Raw genomic sequence first — 22,149 nt, forward strand, 5'->3', positions numbered from 1 at the left:
GTGGATGGACCTAGAGTCTGTCATACAGAGTGAAGTAAGTCAGAAAGAGAAATACAAATACTGTATGCTAACACATATATATGGAATCTAAGAAAAAAAATGTCATGAAGAGACTAGGGGTAATACGGGAATAAAACACAGACCGACTAGAGCATGGACTTGAGGATATGGGGAGGGGGAAGGGTAAGCTGTGACAAAGTGAGAGAGTGGCATGGACATATATACACTACCAAACGTAGGGTGGATAGCTAGTGGGAAGCAGCCGCATGGCACAGGGAGATCAGCTCGGTGCTTTGTGACCACCTAGAGGGGTGGGATAGGGAGGGTGGGAGGGAGGGAGACGCAAGAGGGAAGAGATATGGGAACATATGTATATGTATAACTGATTCACTTTGTTGTAAAGCAGAAACTAACACACCATTGTAAAACAGTTATACTCCAATAAAGATGTTAAAAAAAAACAAAAACAAAAGTCTACTTTAGAAAGGAAGTTTTGATTAAAGAGAACAAATACTTAATAAAAAACAAGTATACACAATTCCTCTTTTTGAAGACCAAGTAACATTTCTCTGCAGATCCACCTGAAACAAATTCTAGCTTTATGGTCTTATAAGTGCTTACCTTAAACTGAGTAGGGGCATTTAGTTCACACTGAATTGTATCTAGCTGAACTCGCAACTGCTCTTCATCAGCTTGGATGGCATACCCACTCTTCCTCTGAATTTCCTGTTTGATTAGGACCTATACAAAGAAAACCCACCAATAACGATAGAATCATCTCTTTTCAGTTATGCAAGTAATTTTATTACACATCAATTGTTGAAAGAAATTAGCTGAATACACTAGTTAGAATCGTTAACAGTTCAAGATTTGAATTATGTTTGCCCATTTTTACTAGGCAAGTTACATTAATCTGTTACTTTTAATGACTACATAATTTTCATGCATTATTAATAAACTCAAGTATTCTTATGTTGAGGGGCATATATTTTATTTCTAGTTTTGACACTATGAACAATGCTGTAATAAACACTTTTGTATATATATCTTTATTTACTGGTATAGACCCCCAGGAATGAGATTGCTGGGTTTAAAAGTGTGTGTGTTCAATCTTTAGAAGCTGCTAGATTGCTTTCCCAAAGATCCTCCTGATGAGTATTAAAGAGATCACACAAATTTTTTTTAAAACCTGCATTCCCTTGAATGTGTTCTTTTTTTTTAGCCGCGCCACTTGGCCTGTGGGATCGGCTAGCAGGATCTTAGTTCCCCGACCAGGGATCAAACCTGGGCCTCCTGCAGTGGAAGCGCAGAGTCATAACCACTGGACCACCAGGGAACTTCCCCCTTGAATGTTAAAGGACCGTCTTTTAACGGTTAAGAACTACTTTGCATCTGTTCTTCTGTGAACTGCCTTTATACATTCTTCGCCCATATTTCACTTGGGGTTTTTTTGGTCAAATTATAGGATCTCTGTATAATACAAACACTACAACTGAAATCAGTGCTGTTTGCAAATTCAAATTTTTCTTTTTCTGAAATCACTTGACTATTGACAAATGGCTTCTATTACCTTTTACTATACAAAATTTTCTAATTCTTACATAGTCAATTTTGTTTTACAGTTTCTGGCTTTCTAGCTAAAAGTCTCTCCAGTCCCTAGGTTGTACATGCAGCCTCATATATTTCTTAGAGTTAAGTCTTTAATACACCTTATTTTTGTATATGGTGTGATACAGTGGTCTAATTTTATTTTCCAGATGGATAGCCAATTACTTTAGCATTACTTATTAAATAAACCCACTGAATTGAAATACCACCTTTGTCATATTAAGATACATGTGCATCTATTTCTGGATTGTCTATTCTTTCCTATGGATCTTTATTTCCAATCCTACACCAATCCCATATTGATTTGATTACAGAGCTTTAAATAGGTTCTAAAATTTGATAAGGCAAGTCCCCTTCACTATCTTTTTTGTTCCCCCCAGAAGCTATTCTCAAAACAGTTATCTTTATTTATGAACTGAAAGATTGTAATCAATTTTTTTAAACTTGTAATTCATTTTTAAATTTTATAAAGTAGATATTGTCTTCTCACCTAAGAATGTGGTTTATCTGTCTTTCTATTTGTGAAAACCTTAATTCAGATTGTATATTTTCCTCAAATTTATTCCTAAGTATTTTACAGTTTTTTCATAATAGTGAATGAAATATTTTCCTATTTCCATTAATAGTATAAAGAAACACTGATTTTTTTACATTTACCTCATATTGAGCCATCTTGCCACATTAATTCTATAGTTTATTTCCTTGGGTTTTCTAGATATACAATCATGTCATCAGCAAAAAGAGATGATCTCTTTTCAGTGTTTATACTAGTTAACGACCCTACTCATTACATTTATGAAAACTTATATATTTTCCATGTGTTGCTATGATAAATTATGTTGATAGATATCCTGTTATAAAACCAACCCTCCATTCCTGAAATAAACCTTACTCAAAGTATATTCCTTTAGAATTTGATAAATAGCTGGATTCTCTTTACTTATATTTCATTTAGAATTTTTGCATTTGTTTTCTTTGGTCAGATTTATTGAGGTATAATCCACATAAAACAAAATTGACCCTTTTTAGGTGGACAGTTCTATGTATTTGGACAAACACAATTTACTATCACCACAGTCAAGATACAGAACATTTCCATCACCCCAGAAAGTTCCCTCCTGCCTCCTGTAGTCTCCTCTCCCTTACCTTCTGCTCCTAGCAACTACTGATCTGTTACCCACCTCTAGTTGTACCTTTTGCATGAATCATATAAATGGAATCATACCATATGTAGCCTTTCAGTCTGGCTTCTTTTGCTTAGCATAATGTGCATCTCTACTAGAATTATCTGTTTATAAATTTTTGTTTTGGGGTACTAAAAACAGAGATGTAAAATGCTGCCACTGCTCTGAGAAACAATTTAGTAGTTGTTCAAAAAGTTGAACATAAGAGTTACCACATGACCAAGGAATTCCCATTCTAGGTTTATGTATCCAACAGAAACAAAAGCATACATCCACACAAACACTTGTACACAAGCGTTAATAGCAACATTATTCAAACTAGCCAAAAAGTGGAAACAACCAAAATGTTTATCAATTGATGAATAAATTAAAATGTTGTAGTCATACAATGAAATATTATTCATCAATAAAAAGGAATGAAGTGCTGTTACATGCTACAACATGAATGAACCTTGAAAATATTATGCTATGTGAGAGAAAGCCAGTCAAAAAATACCACATACCATATGATTTCATTTATATGAAGTGTCCAAAGAAGCAAGTCCATACAAACAGAAAGTGGTTGCCTAGGGCTGGGGGGGTTTGGGATGAAATGGGGAGTTGCTGCTAATGGGTATGGAGTTGTTTGTTTTTTTTTTGTGGTACGCGGGCCTCTCTCACTGTTGTGGCCTCTCCCGTTGCAGAGCACAGGCTCCGGACGCACAGGCTCAGCGGCCACGGCTCACGGGCCCAGCCGCTCCGCGGCATGTGGGATCTTCCCGGACCGGGGCACGAACCCGTGTCCCCTGCATTGGCAGGCGGATTCTCAACCACTGCGCCGCCAGGGAAGCCCTGGAGTTTGTGTTTAGAGTGATGAAAATGTTCTAAAACTGACTATGGTGATGGTTGTACAAAATTATGAATATACTAAAAATCATTGAATTACATTAAACAGGTGAATTGTATGGTATGTGAATTGTATCTCAATGAAACTGTTTTAAAAAATCTATATTTTTCATTTTGTCTGAAATAAAGTAACTTTGGAATTAGCTCTTTACTGGTTAGACAAAATTCAGCAATGAAACTATCTGACCTTGGTGCTTTTTTCATGGTTGATCTTTAATAACTTTCCCAATTGCTTCTATAGTATTTGTCTATTTAAGATTTTTCTCTGTAGATCAATTTTGCTAGAAAATCATCTGTTTTCTCTAACTTCTCAGTTTACTGCTGTGAATTCCATTGCAGTATTTTCTTATTCTCTTGTGTATATCTGTGGTAATGTCTCCTTTCTCACTTCTAATTTTTCTTTACCTTCCTCAGGCTCATGAGATGAGTCTTTTTTTCCTTCTTCAGACTGTTTCACCATTTTCATGGTCTTTTTTTTTTCTTAAATTATTTACTTATTTGGCTGTGCCGGGTCTTAGTTGCGGCGTGCAGAATCTTTTAGTTGCAGCATGTGGGATCTTTTAGTTGCAGCGTGCAGGATCTTTAGTTGCAGCATGCGAACCCGTAGCTGCAGCATATGGGATATAGTTCCCTGACCAGGGATCAAACCCAGGCCCCCTGCATTGGGAACATGGAAGTCTTAGCCACTGGGCCACCAGGGAAGTCCCTTAATGGTCTTTTCAAAGAAACAGCTTTTCCATTTAATCTTTCTATTATGATTAATTTTTTTTGTTTTACTTACTTCACTTTATCTTTATTTCACTCTTACTGGTTTCTGTTGGCTTATCGATAGTACTTTTCTAACTTAAGATCAGTACTAAGTTCTTTACTTTTTGCATTTGTACTTTTAAAAATGAAGATTTTTTAAGGTTATAAATTGTCCTCTGAGTGCAGCTTTTGCTGTATCCCATTGATTCTGCTATATAATGTTTGTTTTCATGTTCAACTTTTGTTGCTATTCATTCTTTTACTTCCTCTTGTTAATTTGCAAGTTCTATTGTTTTTCATTAACAGTTACACTCCCTTTTCTAGCACTCAAAATCAAAACTGTATTTTTCTACTATTTTTATGAAAACCAGATATTAATGATCTGATGCATGGTTTTCTTGCACCAAGATGATTTTTTTTCACTGCTTTCCCCCCACCCTCTCAATAAAATGCTAATTTTAGGATATTTTCAAGTTCTTCACCCAGTCCTGTAAGATCTCTCCTCCAACCTCCAGGTTCTAATGAGAAAGTTTGGTACTTTCAGTTTCAGACTATTATTGTTATTTCCTTTTAGTCTGTTTTTTTCTATTGCAAAAATCCATATTTAGCATTTCCATCATGTATACAGTCTTATAAATGTTGGAAAAAAGTCCAAATTACTACCTGTAAGGTTCTATGGGAAAGGTCCATGAGTTTCCTCTTGTATTGTGCAATTTTGGCCATAGTTGTAGTTTGATTCTTCTGTAATTCACCAATATCTTCAGATATGATCTGTTTTTTTAAAACAAAATTTTTAAGGTAAATCAAATATAGGTATCACAACTATTTATTAGGTTTACCTATATGCAAAAAATGAGCCTAAGATTCATCTTTCAAAATATAAACTCTTTTCCTTTAAATCTCCTTTTATATTTCTTCCCCTTTTGTACAGCTAAAAATTAAAAAGTACCATTCAAAAATTTCTTTAGAGCTCCAGAAAATTTAGTGACGAAGCAAAGTGTATAGAAAAATAATATACTTCAGAAATAATTAAGGAACTTGAAGTAATACTGTAGAACAGAGCCAACAACCAGGCCATTAATTGAAAAAGTTAAGATCTATAAAGTGACATGCAGGAGGGGCCTAAAATATAGTATATAGTCCAATATCAACTGTAACAGAATATTATGGAGGGACATGTTCACAGTGGAGGGGAAAAGGAAGGATATTAATTACACAACTGAAGACATTTTTATGTCTCTGGATCTTTGATTTGTTCTTTCCCTAGCCTGAAATCCTACTGTTCCACCTTATGAAAGTCTTAACCTTACAGAGTGAGTTAAAATCCCATTTTATTATAGCTTCCCAATCAAAATTAACCCCATTATTGTTCCTATCATAATTAATCATTCTAAGACACTGGCTTATATTGAGATGTTATAAGTAAGAGGGTAAGAAGATTGTACAAGACATTTTAGCATGTCTACCTACACATGTCACCTTTTAAGGAAACTTTACAATGCCAGGCCATGCTGAAGAGACAAAATTAGGTGACCATATTTTATATTATGTAACCCAGGCACCCTCCCCATCTCAGTTTTGAAAAGTTGGCAGGGCTTCTAGACAAAAAGAGTAATTATTCTTCTATACCAGCAATACTAAGAAAAATAGAAATGTTACCACTCCCAGTATTTATTGACAAACACTAAAACAGTCTAGGAATTAACCAAGAAAAAATGCCTATGATTTTTAAAGAGGTTATTTTAAAATTGTTACAAAGGACACAAGAGACCTCAATGAGTAAAGAAACAACATGTTCATGATGGAATAATATTATTACGATTCAATTATCTACAAATTATATATTTAATGCAATTCCAACTAAAATTCTAGCATTTTGACAAACTCATTCTAAAACTGTTATAGAAGAATGAAGATCCATAAAGAGCTTAAAAATTTGAAAAGAACGAAGATTGGAGATTCACTCTACCACATATATTTAAGATATACTACAAAGCCATAAGAGTAAAAAAATGTGAAAGTGATTTAAGAACAGACTACATCACATATATATGGGAACTTGGTTTGATAAATGCTTTGATAAATCATTGAGGAAAATAGTTCTTTTGTGAATGACATTGACCCATTATTTAGAAAAAGTTGAGTTCATATCACTTAGTATATATAAAGTGAACTCCATGAGGACAGACGACTCAAATGTGAAAGGTTAAAGTCTAAAATAATAGAAAAAAAATGTAGGAGACTCTAAGACCTTGGGTGAGGAATGATTTCTTAAGCAAATTCCCAAAAAAGAAAACACAAGGCCAAAAAAAACCAATGGATATCATTACATTAAAATTAAGGTTTTCATAAACAACAAGATCCTACTGTATAGCACAGGGAACTATATTCAATATCCTGTGATACACCATAACAGAAAAGAATATGAAAAACAATGTATATATATGTAAAACTGAATCACTTTGCTGTATAGTAGAAATTAACACAGCATTGTAAATCAACAACAACAACAAAATAAAGGTTTGCTGTTCAACTATGGACACTAAAGACAGAGTTAGTAGAGAGATGAGAAAAGTAGGAGATACTTAAAATGTTATAAACAGACTAGGGGTTAAAATCTATAATAAATAATAAACTCCTGAAATTCAAAAAGAAAAGATATGACGCCCAATAGAAAAACTGGACAAGGTAGACTAGGTACATGCCATTCTATCTCTCCTGTTGAAGACAGCCGTAAAATGAACAGAATGCATGGGCAACTACCTGAGGACTCTGAAAAATGAAAAGTGGCAGGAGGAAGAAGACATGAATTTGAAGTACCACTGAACTAGTGGTGAGTTTACCATTATTTTCCTCTCTGGCAGCCCCCCAAGTTTGGTTTCAACACAGCCCCAAATCTGGAAGTTTTGGGCTGTGTTGAAACCCAGCTCTAGCTCTAGTGCAAGGAAATACATTATGGTATCTAGAAAAGAGTTTCTCAGTTTTAACACTATTAATTCGCGCCAGATAATTCTTCGTTGGAGTGCTACTGTTCTGTACACTGTAGGATACTTATCAGAATCCTGGCTTCTACCCACTAGATGCCTGTAGTGTCCCCCCAACCCTCCAGCTGTAACAACCAAAGAAGTCTCCAGATACTGCCAAATGTGCCCTGGGGGACAAAATCACCACCACCACAACCCCCAATGAGAACTACTGCCCTCGAGCAACCACTAAAAAAACTGATAGTTGAAATGACAATAAATTAAAAACAATACTAAAAAATGTCCAAATAACCCAGAAGAATGCAAAAAAGAGGAAAGAGAGGAAGGAAAAACAGCGAACAGTTAACAATAAGATTGTAGGTCTAAATCTAAATTTTATGCTGTCTACAGAAAATGTACTTCAAATATAAACGAAGGTTAAAAGTAAAAGGATGGAGAAAGACATACCATACAAACACTAATCAAAAGAAAGCTAGAGTGGCTTTATGTTAATATCAGAGAAAGTAGACTTCTGAGCAAAGAGGATTCCCAGGGATAAAAAGGAACATTATGGAAGAATAAAAAGTATATATGCCAAAAAAATGTAACAATCCTAGATACTTAGGTACTTAACAGCAAACCTTCAAAATACATGAAAGAAGAAAAAGACCAATCCACAATTGTAGCTGGAGACTTCAACTCTCCTCTTACAATAGAACTAGTAGACAGAAAAATCGGTAAGAATATAGAAAAACTGAACAATCTATCCAATGGATCTCACTGACATTAACAGAAAACTCCAAGAATAGCAGAATCCACATTCTTTTCATAGGCATGTGGGTTAAAAACCTTTACAAAGTTAAGGACTTCCCTGGTGGCGCAGTGGTTAAGAACCTGCCTGCCAATTCAGAGGACATGGGTTCAAGCCCTGGTCCTGGAAGATCCCACATGCCACGGAACAACTAAGCCCATGCGCCACAACTACTGAGCCTGTGCTCTAGAGCCTGCAAGCGACAACTACTGAGCCCGTGTGCCACAACTACTGAAGCCTGCGCACTTGGAGCCCATGCTCCACAAAAAGAGAAGCCACCGCAGTGAGAAGCCCGCGCACCGCAACAAAGAGTAGACCCCGCTCGCCACAACTAGAGAAAGCCCGCGTGCAGCAACGAAGACCCAATGCAGCCAAAATAAATAAATAAATAAATTTATTTATTTAAAAAAAACCTTTACAAAGTTAAAAGAATTGAAATCATACAAAGTTCTCTGACCATAACAGAATTAGACTAGATAACAATAGAGTAACAGAATAATCTCCAGACACTTGAATATGAAACAAGTCTAAATAATCCATTAGTCAGAAAAATCCAAGTCAAATAGAACCCTCAAGGGAAATTAGAAAATATTTTTAATGAATCAAAGATGACAAATAGAACATTATCAAAATTTGGGGGATTCAGGTAAAGCAGCGCTTAGAAGGCAATTAATAGCATGAAATGCCCTTATTAGAAATCTCAATAACCTAAGCTGCTACCTTAAGAAACCAGAAAAAGAAGAGAAAAACCCAAAGCAAACAGAATAAAGGAAATGGTTAAGAGCAAAAATTTATGAAACTGTAAATAGAAAATCAGAAGAAGAAAAAAATCAACGAAACCAAGAATTTGTTCTTTGAAAAGATCAATAAAATTGACAAACCTCTAGCAAGACTGATAAAAATAAAGAGAAATAATAGCTTCTTTGGCTTTACTTTGAAGAACTTTGGTCACACCCCACTTATAGTACTATGGACAACTCATTTTAAAAGTGATGCCAAATAATTCAGTGTATCCAGCCTAAGATAATAAGGCCTGGATATCATGTCACATTAAAAAAAAATGTTGGAATTTTTAGCCAGAGAAAATAATACTAAAAAGGAAGAATGGGGCTTCCCTGGTGGCACAGTGATTGAGAGTCTACCTGCCGATGCAGGGGACACGGGTTCGTGCCCCGGTCCGGGAGGATCCCACATGCCGCAGAGCAGCTGGGCCCGTGAGCCATGACCACTGGGCCTGTGCGTCCGGAGCCTCTGCTCCACAACGGGAGAGGCCACAGCAGTGAGAGGCCCGCGAACCGCAAAAAAAATAAATAAATAAATAAAAAAGGAAGAATGATTATGAAATTCAAATACCTGTAGGGCTATCATAGGAACATAGTGATTACCTACAAAACATGCCAGAGAAAACGGGTGTAAATTATAGCAAGGCAGATTCTGGGTCAATGTAAGAAAGAACTTGTATCAATTAGAGCTGACAATGAAATGGGTTGCTTCATAAAACAGTAAGCTTTTCATTACTCAAACAGAGTCCAAATGAATATCTAATTAGGAATTCCATATAAGAGAACATGGAGGTGATGTCTAAGCACCTTTAGGCATTTGATTACAAAAGTCTACTTCATAAAATATGAAGCATTCAATAATTTAAATTTGCTTCATTAACCTACAAACTATAACACACTATGACAACATAATCATAATTGTAGCCTTCATTTTCAAAAGTGTTTAATAAAATAATATGCATTCTCCGGCTGAAATGGAAAATAACAGTCTAATTAATCTGTTAAAGCCAACAATTCTGGGACTTCCCTGGTGGCGCAGTGGTTAAGAATCCGCCTGCCAATGCAGGTGACACAGGTTTGAGCACTGGTCCAGGAAGATACCACATGCTGTAGAGCAACTAAGTCCATGCGCCACAGCTACTGAGCCTGTGTTGTAGAGCCCGCGAGCCACAACTACTGAAGCCCGTGCGCCTAGAGCCTGTGCTCCGCAACAAGAGAAGCCACCGCAATGAGAAGACCATGCACTGCAAAGAAGAGTAGCCCCACTTGCCGCAACTAGAGAAAGCCCGCACACAGCAACGAAGACCCAATGCAGCCAAAAATAAATAAATAAATAAACAAATTTATATTATATTTAAAAAGCCAACAATTCTAAATTCATTGTTAAATTTACATGATTTAACATTGTTAGATTTACATGATTTTGGAGGCTCCATAATAAAGAAGTTATATAAAAGTGTAACTGTTAATCTGCAGTATATACTATACTATCTCCCCTAAGACAGAACAGTAACTAAAAACACATGGTAAAAAGAAAGGTCTGTACCCCTATACTACTCCTAGGGCCAGAGAATGAAGCTAGATTCTTACATCTAATCTGGTCTGATGCTGCTTAGTCATCTGATCTTGAACCTTCAGTCTTCGAAGAAGTTCTTTGAAACCCACCATTGGTACAGGAATTAACCTGAAGAAATACAAGTGGTCAATTTTCAGACCTAAACCTATTATTACAAAATACACGGTAAGGTTTTCATAATAACACCCATGTAATTTCACTATATTTCTAGGGTTCAAAGGCAGATCTATGACTATGAAATCAACAATGTTACACCACAGAGATATCATCTAACCTCCTTATTTTATAAATGAGGAAATACAGTTTGGTCAAAATGCATTATTAAATGCAAATATATAATTAGGGCACTAGTACTCAGATTTTAATGGTTTTACCACACTATGCTGCTTTACCATAATCAACATTCTTTAAAAAGCAATGAAAAGGTAAATAAACTCACCTCGAATGCAAGAATTATAGTTAACAGCTTGCATTTGTTTGCTTCTCTGGTAGTAAATATTAGTTCTTATATGAAAGCAAGATGAAGATACACTTACTTTTCAGAATCAGGGTTATCCACCTTGGCTTGTTCCCAGATTATTGGATCAACACCTACCACAAAGAAGAAATATTTTTTCTGAAAGGAACTATTTTCCATTTTTATAATATTTGTATGGGGAAAGCCCTGCTAAATTAAGACACAAAACCCAGAAGCTGTAATGAAAAATTATTGTCAAATATGACCACAACAACAAAAAATTGTAGGATAAAGCTAAAAAAAAAAGGGACTTGAAAGCAAATATCTATAACCTATAGGGTAACAGGTTAACCTCCAGAATATAGAAAGAGCTCCTCTAAATCAGAAAGACAAAAAATTTAACAGAAAATGGGCAAACGACATGAATAGGTAATTCACAAAATTATAAACACGGAACTAATAAACATACAAAAAGCGAGTCAACTTTAGTAGTAATCAGGGAAATGCAAATGAAAATAAGTATTAATTTTTTGCCATCAGAGTGGCAAAATTAAAGACTGATAATCTCCATTGTTGGCAAAAATAGAGCAGAATGAGAAAACATTAGAAAAATTAAAAATATGAGGAAAAGTAACACATTCCTGTTATGAATGTAAATGGTAGAACTTCCCCTCGAGAGCCATTTGGCAGTTCTAACAATATGTTACGTACAGTCATCCCTCTGGCATCCACAGAGGATAGGGTTCAGGCCCACCCCACTCCTTGGGGATGCTCAAGTCCCTCGTAAAAAATAGCGTAGTATTTGCATATAATCTACACCCATCCTACCATATACTTTAAATCATTTGTAGGTTACTTATAATATCTAATACAATGTAAATGCTTTGTAAATAGCTGCCAAGGCGCAGCAATTCAAATTTTGTTTTTTGGAACTTCCTAAAGTCTTTTTTCTCCTATTCTGGAGCTGTGGTTAGTTGAATGTGCAAATGCAGAACCTGGAGATGTGGAACTCCCAGATACAGAGGGCTGACTGTATACATAATCTTGACTCAAAAATTTCAGTACCAGAGATTATTCTAAAAAAATACACGCTTATGTGTTCTAAGACATATTTACAAGGATGTTAATTGTTGCATAGTTTATAATAGTAAAAGGTAGAAACAACCTAGAGGTTAAATTCAGTAAGGTACATCCACAGTATTCCACGCAGCTTTTAAAAAGAATAAGATTTATCTTTATGTACTGACATGTAAAATACTAAGAAATACTATAAGTAAAAAGGCAGGTTGCAGTAAATGTATAGTGCAGAATACTTTTTTCAAGGACTTAGTATACATATGCTTACATTGAAATTACAGATAAAGGATTAATAAAGTTCAATAAATTATTGATAATAGTTACTTCTATGGAAGAGAAGTAAAGATCACACAGTCAATCTAGAAACTTTTATGGTGAGAACACATTCAGGTTTTACTTGAATACTTAGTTAAAATAAGAGATAAGCTAGACAAAAATAAAATACTAAGATTACATTGTCTTTGGGTAGATGGAGTATGGACTATTTTTCTTTAGTTCATCATTGCCCAAATTTCTAACAAACATATTAGCTATATAATAGAAAAAACTAAATGAATGCATACAATAAAAACATTCAAAACTATGTCCCAAATAAGCAGACACAATAAGCTGACACTGGTGTTATTAATATTAATAACCAAGCAACACCTCCAAAATAGAGGAAGCATGTATTTCTAAATTTTTCATTTCCTCAACTCCATGACTCTGGAAACATACCAGCAGGAGGATTCTGTAAAAGCTGTTTGATCTGTGCAGGAGAAAGTTCTGTTCTAGTCATAGAAAGGGTTACACCAAGTTGCTGCAACTGTGTTTTTATATTGGTTTGTTCAAAATGGGCATATAGTGTTGTAGCTGGAACTCTTCTTGAAGTACCATTTGGAGAACGCTCAACAACATAAATGACAACTTCTGTCCTGGGGGAAAGATAACCAAGTTATAAAATATAGAGCACATAACTCACAGCCACAAATATCAATGCAGCATGTGATTTTAGAAGGGTGCTAGCTAAATTCAGAAGCACCCTTCTAAATTAAAGGGTGCTAAATAAAGTTAAAATGAGGTAGGCAAGTAAGATATTATCTATAAAAGGTATGCTTAGCTGCAAAGTCCTATGTAAATGTTATTTTTTTTCCCCCAGAATTGAGAAGTACTTTGGAGATTCTGTTGAAGTTTATGGGTTGCTTCATTGCAATTTAGTCCAAAAAGTAAAATCTGATTTCAGTTATTATATCTCACTGATAACAATAAATCTTCTAACCCAAGATATCCTAAAGCAAATGTCTTGCCACTAAGCATGATAATTATACATAGGACAAGGGAAGTTAATCATATTTATCCATGAATGAACATGTACAGTAATCAGTTAAAACATTCCAATGTCTTTGTGGCCCCTAATTTGCACACAGCCATAATTAAGTTTCCTCCTGTTTCTGAATGAGAAATCTAAGAAATTATTAGCATCTAATAAGAAACCCAAGATTAAGAAAAAAGCTTTTAAACAAATGCTTCTATAAATACTGAAGAATCACCAGCTGAGAAATATTCTGCTTTGAGATTTAATTTGTGCTTTAGAAACAAAAACACTGTTGATCACTCTCTTTGGACCAAGGCATACAGAAATATATAGTATATTTAATGTATACTTACTGATCATCTGGCAATGTTTTAATACCCTCTACATTTACAGTAAGGGTCTGGTTTCCTCCCAAAACTTTATGCAATGATTCTACCAACTGCTGTTGCTGGCTTCGAATATCTGTTTCTTTTTTGTTGAAAACTAAAACCACTAGCCCATCTTCATCTTTATTATTGGGCATACAACTATAACCTACTGCCTGTGGAATGACAAAACAAACAATATCAAAAACATGTACAGATCTCAGATCACGTGTTTAATATTAACAGCTTAACGTCTGCTAAAACAGGGAAGGAAAATAGCTTAATGTCTGGTAATGAAGGGAATATGTAATGATTCTTTCCACAACTCTGTGCCCTAGGAGGTCACACAATTATATAGAGAAACTTTCTAACCCAAGAATAACATAACCTTAGAGAGAGAAATTAAAATTTCCTCTTCCACAGAGTAACTAAATAGCTTTTTCCTCTGAAAAACTTTGATATCCATCATTGTTGGGTGTTTCCGAACACTGTGGCAACAACTCTGCATGCCATAAAAATGACTGCAAAAGTCATGGACCAAAATGTAATTTACTTTATTATATATCTGACTCATGGAAACTTAAGGGAAGTTTATATAAAGATATATAAAGAAATGTTTACCAAATAAATACTTTTAAAGTACCATAATAACACTGTCAACTTATAAATGCTATAAACAATGTCTACATTATTTTATGGTTTCATGTAATACAAAACTTTATGAAACAGGTTAGTTTTTTTACATATATTAAATGACAAACTATACCTTTCTAAAGAATTACTCTTTTAGACAGAAGCCTTTTTTCTCTTTTGTCACCACTTATAATGCAATTTTTAAAAAAGAATTTAAATTCACTCTGTATTAGTTCATTATGCATTTTACCATATGTATATTAATATATCAATTTAAAAAAGAAAAAAATTAAATTGTTATATTCAACCTATGTCTCTATATACCTCTTAGTCACTACACAAAAGTATTAAAATTTCAACTATATACACTCAAAAGGTATACTTTCTTTTTGTAGAGTGATGAGATAAAGAGATATTCCCTAACAAGATAGGTTGGTCACTTTCTGTTGTTTAACCATGTTCAATGGTCTGATCCTCAGCCTTGCAACTCCAAACACCAGCCTATGTACACATTGATTAGGTTTAAGAGACTGACATAGGCCAACAAAACTTAAAAGAGGCTGACGTATAAACTGGATTGAAATACGTTAATTTTTTAATGAAAAATACATCACCAAGTTGACCTAAATCTCACTGGCTGATAAGTAGAATCTCTGAGAAGTTAAATTCAAATGAGAAAGTTGTTTGGTAGGCATGGAATCAGAGCAAAGAAAACATACTATGTTGTTGTAGTACTGGCTTTGGCAGTCACCTATAATAGTGACAACAGTATACATGCCAAGCAGAAGAGTTACTCCGATACGCTGGTTAGGGTGTACTTTCCAGAACAATATTAGATGAAAACCACTAAATTCTAGTTTTGGGTCTCCCCTTTATAGGTGCCAAGCAGACCATTTCCCCTCTGTTAACATTTTTTCCTGCTATAAATTACATTCTAGTCACACCTTCCTTCAGTCATATTCTAGTCATCTCAATCACACATATGTAAGAAACCACTTCAATTTTATAGTTTCTGTACTTTTAAAACGAAAGTGTTACTGTACCATGTTCAAGGAGTACTAAAAAACCAAGCAATTGTTTTCTTAGTATTATTTTAATCCAAATATCACATTTCCTCGTACACTCTTCAAGTGAAGATCAAAAGCAGTATTAATACCTTAAAACGACAAAATGGGTTTTCTTGTGTGAATTCCACTGGTGGAATGTTACTGTTGAAATATCCTTTTCCTGTTCCCCAAAAGGCCTGTAGTTGATTCCATTTTGCCAAAATAGCATCTCTCTCATCTCCCAGTAGTGTTGGAGCAGAAAGAGCACTTGCAGTATTTATCAGTTGGTTGGACTGGGCAGGAGCTTGTGTAGGCTGGCTGAAGAGACCACCTAATGCTAAAAATGTACCCCAAAATTAGTTTTCAAAAAAAGAATCAATCAATTCAGGTCCTAGACATGGTAAGCAGAATAATATCCCCCGCCCCAAGAGATCCACATCCTAATCCCCAGAACCTGTAAATATGTTACCTTGTACAGCAAAAGGGACTTTGCAGATGTGATTAAATTAACTAAACTGAGATTATCCTAGATTATCAGAGTGGGTTCAACATAATATAAGGGCTCTTTAAAAGGGAAGAGGGAGGTCAGAGTCAAAGTGAGATCTGAAGATGCTATGCTGCTGGCTTTGAAGATGGAGGAAGGAGCTATAAGCTAAGAAATGGAGACTCTAGAAGCTGGACAAGGCAATGTCCAAGGATGTGGATGGATTCTCCCCACAGCCTGCAGAAGTAACGCAGTCCTATCAACACCTTGATTTTAGCTCAGCGAAATTTAGTTCTGGATTTCTGATCTCCAGAACTGTAGGGTAATATGTTTTAAGTCATTAAGTTTGTGACGCTTTGTTATGGCAATAATAGGAAAGTAATATGCTAGAACAATCCTTACAATGTTAAACTTGCATTTCTGATATCATCTTAATACAATTAATTCCATTAAACACAATTTAGATCCATGATATTAATATTAGACCCACACCGAAAAAAGAGTAAAGTCTGTGAAGTTGCAGAATTGTTTTTTTAAACAACCTTTACTACTGTTATATTTGTATAATATATACAAATTCGAGGATACAAAATAAGCAAAAAGAATCATTATATCAATGTTATGTCAATATCAGCTTAAGAAACAATTTCCTTCTCTTAGTGCAAAGAAATATATAGTAAAAAAAACAACAAACGGGCAAATCCTAAGCTAAAGCTTTAGCTGGCTGTGTAACTTTGGACAAGTTACTTATTCTGTGTTAAAATTTCTCCAATAAAAGAAGGGCTGAGTTGTTAGATCAGATCGGTATTTCCAAAGTGCGAGATAAGTAAATAACCTTGGTACATGAAATTATTTTGTCAAGCAACAGTTGAGTCACCAGATGGGCTAAATCATACGACAAAAACTTCTCTTTTAATTATCTGATTATATATATTTTTAAAGTCTCAGTTTGGTGCTAGTATGACTTTAATGTCTCGTGTCATCACTTATCTCACTTTTTAACAAAGGGGAGAACAAATCTAAGACTAGGAGCTTAAAGCAAAGGTACCTAGCTAGAATTTATTAACACTATTTATTTTCTGTGGACTTAAGTTCAATTATTGTTTCTTTATAAAGAAACAATAGCTATAGCAAGTGATACTGGTTTTCCATTTATAGCAACAGTTTGGATTTTCCTTTCAAAATAAACATATTTAATGTTTAAAAGTAAATTGATTTAAGGAAAATTCTCTAATAATATAAATGGTATGTAGATAAAAGAAAAATCATGAATACCAAAATGACCTGAGTTTTAGGACCACTATATTAGATGATATTTTAGTTTTCTTTCAGATTTAAAGATTGCAAGTACCACAAGGCCAATGGGGCTTCTACAGGGCTAGAGAGGGGCTGCTGTTACCCTCAATGTGAGTATTATTAATTCCCAAATGGGCATTTATGAAAATGGTAAAGAAGTGGATTAGAAGCCAGAAGACTTGAATCCTGATTTGCTATATGCTCACTTTGTAGCTTCCGACAAGAAATTCCTAGGTTTTATCTTCCTCAACTTTTAAATAAGATTAACAAACTATCATCTATACTAATTTACACTTCACACTAGATTCCAACCACACTAGTCTACTCAGAGCTCACTAGCTGGAAGGCATTTGAGAAACGCAAATAACAAAATCCAAGAGACGCTTTTAAAGCCTTAGCATATTAGATTTCTCACACCTTTCTACCTTCTCAGGCCCTCATGCTGTTGATTATTCATTCCTTCAATCCTCAAAGAAAATCTTCAACTTTCACTGAATACACAACCTTCTTGAAAAACTCTTCTCCCTTAGATTTCCTGACAATACAGTCTCTCCTGGTTTTATACATCATACATATATACACACATGCATATTTTCATTCATTCATTCACCATGCATTCATTCAACAAATATTTACTGAGTACCCCTTAAGTGTCAGACATAGAGGCAAACACTAAGGATATGGTGGTAAACAAGACTGGTTCTTTAAACAAACTGAGCATATCAAACAAATATTAACAGTTGTGATAAGTGCCTCGAAGTAGAGGCTCTGAGAATCCTAAATGAGGGAGCTAATCAAGCTTGGGGCAGGAGGGTTAAGAGAAGGCTGTCCCAAAAGAACTTCCGCTAAGGTCTAAAGGAAGTAGTCAGCCAGGCCATGGGGTAGCATCAAAGAAGAACAGCATGTGCAAAATCTCTGTGTCAAAGAGGAGGGGAAGATGAGCTGGCAAAAGGAATATGGCGTACTAAACAATAGGGTAAGAGAAAAAAAAGACCAGACTATGATTGAAGTTGAGGGCTCACATTGGCCAAAAATGTGACAATTTGAGCATCAAAAAGAATAATGAATGCATCCAACTCAAACACATTCAATTTATTAAATCTCACGCATTCAAAATGATAATTTTTAAAAGTAAAAATCAAAAATTCAGAAAAATCTCAACACCTTGGACACCAATGGAAATAATCAGGCCACCAACAACTTCTTACAAAAACTGTCAGTTAAAAAGAAAGAACTTATCCTGCCATTCCTATACAGATTCCATTTCAGGGTGACCAAGCAGTCTTGGGGGGGATGAAGAAAAACTCCTTTTACAGAAGACTTTCAGTGTGGAAGAGAGGGCAGAATTAGAAAATCACTAACTCCTAATTTTGCAACTCCTAATAAAATAACTGATTGAGGCAATGACCATCAATGAATGAAACCATTAGGTTAAAGACTGATGGGGAACTTTACAAGACAGACTGGCTCTCACCACCTGAACCCACTGATCAATCCTTGCATCTCTAAAAGAGATAGCCTCATAATATGATACAATAGGAAGCACACAGCACCACCCGCAAAGTATTCATGCCAAAAAGTCAAACTTAAATCTAATAAAGTACCTAAAGCTAACTTCATTTACCAGAAATATGGGGCATAAAGTCAAATGATTCTACAAGGAAACAAACAAATCTAGATTGGGGGATAGTTCACAGGACAACTGGTCCAGTTTCTGTAACAATTCATGAATGGGGTAAAAAAAACCCAAGCAGGGAATTCTCTATACTAAAAAGAAGCTTAAGAGACATAACATGTGGACCTTGTTTAGATCACGATTCAAATAAACCAACTGAAGAAAACTTTACTGAGACATACGGGGAAATCTGATTAAGGATGATACCAAGGAATTAGTAATTGTGAGTTGGAATGGCTCCATGTTTTTAAAGACAGAAGCACAATAAAGCAGTAAAGTAAGGGTGAAATGACATGTTTGGGATTTGCTTTAAAGTACTGATACTTAAGCAATTCAAAAAAAAGGAGGGGGGAGGAAGGAGGATATAGATAAAACAAATGTGGCAAGTTCTGACTTATGTTGAATCTATTTGGTACAACATGGGGTCATTTTACTATTTTTGTGTTAGAATTTTTCACAATTAAAGAACAGTGGATGTTCACTGGATTTGAGATGATTAATGACCATAACTATTTGACTGGATAAAGAAAGTAGAAAACAGATGAGTGTAGGCTAAGAGGTAACAGAAGACAGCAGCAGGGGATCCCATTCTTCTATATCTATTTCAAGTAGCTTATGAAGGGGAGAAGAGAGTGATAGCAAGAGATAACTGAAGTGAGATGTGAAATTAAAGTAGTTTTATTTTTTTGTTTCTGTTTTAAGAAAAAAGAAACTTCAGACGTTGAAACGTGAATGAGAATAATCCTCGGATATAGAAGCTGAAGACTTTGTTTTTGGTGGGGGGGTGAGAGGTGGAATGGGGTGGGGGTCTGCTGGGAAAAATAATCAACAGCACAAGGAGCCCCAGAAGGCGGGAGGATATGAGATCCAGAGCACAGGCGAAAAGAGAAAAGGATGGGTTACAGCGGTAGGTAGATAAATAAGATTCGGTAGTGGGCAACTGAAGGAATTACAATGAGGGATTCTGTTTTCTCTTTGAAGCAGAGGTCAAGGCCATCTACTAAAAGTGAGAACAGAGAACTTTGAGATTTGAAGAGAATAAAGGTTTAAAATAACTTACAGAAAGTGGGAGAAAAATTTGAAAATAAAAACTTAACAGGATTACCAGGCAATGTTGAGGCCCCAACTTGGGTTGGTGATTAAGAATTTAGAGATTCAATCTTCTGTACTGTATGATTTTCTCAAGCAGTATCTAGACAGACGGTTGGGCTTACACAGGCTTGGGGTCGTTTTTCCCAGCAGACATGATACAAGGATAAGGAAGTTTAGCATATTGGCAAGAGTGACTGAAATGGAAGGACAAGGGCTCTGAGCTAATTAGAAAGGACAGTGAGACAGGAAGGAGCTGATGGAAGAGCAGAAAGTGTCAGTGTTCTAAGATCCAAATGAGGTCTAAGAACAGCTATGTTGGAAGTGGTTGAAAAGGCAGGCTAAAAGAGCAATAGGTTGTGGGATGTTTGATTATGGATTATTATTGATGATTGGAATCAGATTATTGATTGATTATGGAATTAGAACACTTTCAGATGTTGCCAAAGTCCAAGGTAAGAATTGTGGCTAAAGTGAAATGGAGAAGGTCTTTGGAATAAAAGGTAGATGGTATGGCCGTCTGAGTACATAGCCATGTGAATGCTAAAATAACCCAGACTGATGGTACAAGTTGGAAAGAAAAGCAGGACTCAGAGCCAGCTGCCAAAGTGTTCAATGAACAAAAGGTACTGTCCAGGAAATCAGCAGATAACAGAGATTAGACATAGCAGAGATGGTGTAACCAGACAGCAAGCACCTCACACAAGCAGGAGTTTTTAAAAATGAGGCAAAAGCTCCACAATCTTTGCAGATTAAACTCAAACTCCTTTCAACAGCAGGTCCCAAATTCATCACGCCGTGCCATGCATTCGTGCCTCTGTCACCGTTATTCCCTCTGCCTGGAATACCCGTTTCTGACTTTATCCAACTGGCTAATTCCCTTAAGATTCAACTCTTCCTCTACATTCCAAAGCACCTTGGATGGGTCTATTTTAGTGCTTTCACACATATATGCTTTTTATAATTGAATGTTTATTATTCTATCTAATTGGATGTTTGTTATTCTATCTCCTTATAGACTATGAGCAACCTTATATACCCGGTACATATACCTTATATACCCAATGCCTGACATAAAACATACACTCAGCAGAAGGAGCCCTTTTCATTCTGAAAATGAACAGCACCAGATTCAAATTCCCATTTTTCCTAACAAGAGTAAGCACAACTATAATAACTTCTAGTTGAAGAGACTTTATGTCAAGAAACAAAGAAAAAACTTCATTTTTCCTTTCTTCTCCTTAACTACTTGGATTTCCATCAAACTTTGTATTGTTGCAGGAGGACAGTAAGAAAGATATAATTGTAACACTAGAAAGAATAATTCTATTATCTTCATCCTACTGGTTAGATAATTCTTGAAATTCATGTTTAATACGTTACTAATCTTCAATGACTGAGTAGGGTGAATTTCAGCCAATCAATCAACTTACCTAAGAATAATGAAACAAAAGTGATTTTAAGAGGTAGCAAACTATGGAAAAGCAAAAGGAGCATTACAAAGGAAGTCGAGGAACTTGAATTATGTTCCTATACTACATCTTGGAAGATATATGGAAAAGTCACAATTTTCTCAGTTACCTCTCTTCACCTATAAAATGGAGGTAACAAGAGTCCTATTTCATAGAGTTCTTGTGATAATTAAATAAACTAATCCATACAAGATAATCCTGGAACATACTGCCACACCAGCTAGTAAGGAAGCTATCAAAGACTAATTCTACACGTCTGAAAGGACCTGGGAACCAACCTGAAGAGGCTTACACTGGCCAAAAATGGAACAATTTAAACATCAATATGGAAAACTGCAATGGACTGAAAAATATCAAATAATTTAAATACTTGAATTCCTGACATTAAAAAAAAATTGGTTACCTTTAGAGAATGATAGGGAACCAACTCTTTATTTTGAAAGCTAAGAATAAAGGGAAAGAATCAACCAAATAGTGGATGAGGTAAAGTTTCTCTTTATAGAAGTATTTCAACAAATAAATGACAAAGGAATCAGACGGCTGTAATAATACCTTTTTTTTTTTTTCTGCGGGACGCAGGTGTCTCACTGCTGTGGCCTCTCCCGTTGTGGAGCGCAGGTTCCGGACGCACAGGCTCAGCGGCCATGGCTCACGGGCCCAGCCGCTCCGCGGCATGTGGGATCTTCCCGGACCGGGGCACGAATC

The 22,149-nt window shown here is 35.5% G+C and overlaps 1 protein-coding gene across 2 annotated transcripts in view; it reads right to left on the bottom strand.

Moving 5' to 3' along the window:
* Window positions 1-22,149, bottom strand: part of NUP54 (nucleoporin 54) — a 38,134-nt gene that overhangs the window by 9,902 nt on the left and 6,083 nt on the right. For both annotated transcript variants that reach the window (XM_024115426.3, XM_024115427.3), the window contains 7 exons: window positions 15,539-15,765; window positions 13,738-13,925; window positions 12,808-13,004; window positions 11,093-11,147; window positions 10,571-10,664; window positions 5,088-5,195; window positions 622-741 (listed from right to left, as the gene is read on the bottom strand). In XM_024115426.3, the coding sequence (XP_023971194.1) occupies window positions 622-741; window positions 5,088-5,195; window positions 10,571-10,664; window positions 11,093-11,147; window positions 12,808-13,004; window positions 13,738-13,925; window positions 15,539-15,765 (989 nt within the window). The remainder of the gene's footprint in view (window positions 1-621; window positions 742-5,087; window positions 5,196-10,570; window positions 10,665-11,092; window positions 11,148-12,807; window positions 13,005-13,737; window positions 13,926-15,538; window positions 15,766-22,149) is intronic.

The sequence above is a fragment of the Physeter macrocephalus genome, chromosome 7 (assembly GCF_002837175.3).
Source record: "Physeter macrocephalus isolate SW-GA chromosome 7, ASM283717v5, whole genome shotgun sequence".
In the NCBI taxonomy this organism is placed as follows: Eukaryota; Metazoa; Chordata; class Mammalia; order Artiodactyla; family Physeteridae; genus Physeter; species Physeter macrocephalus.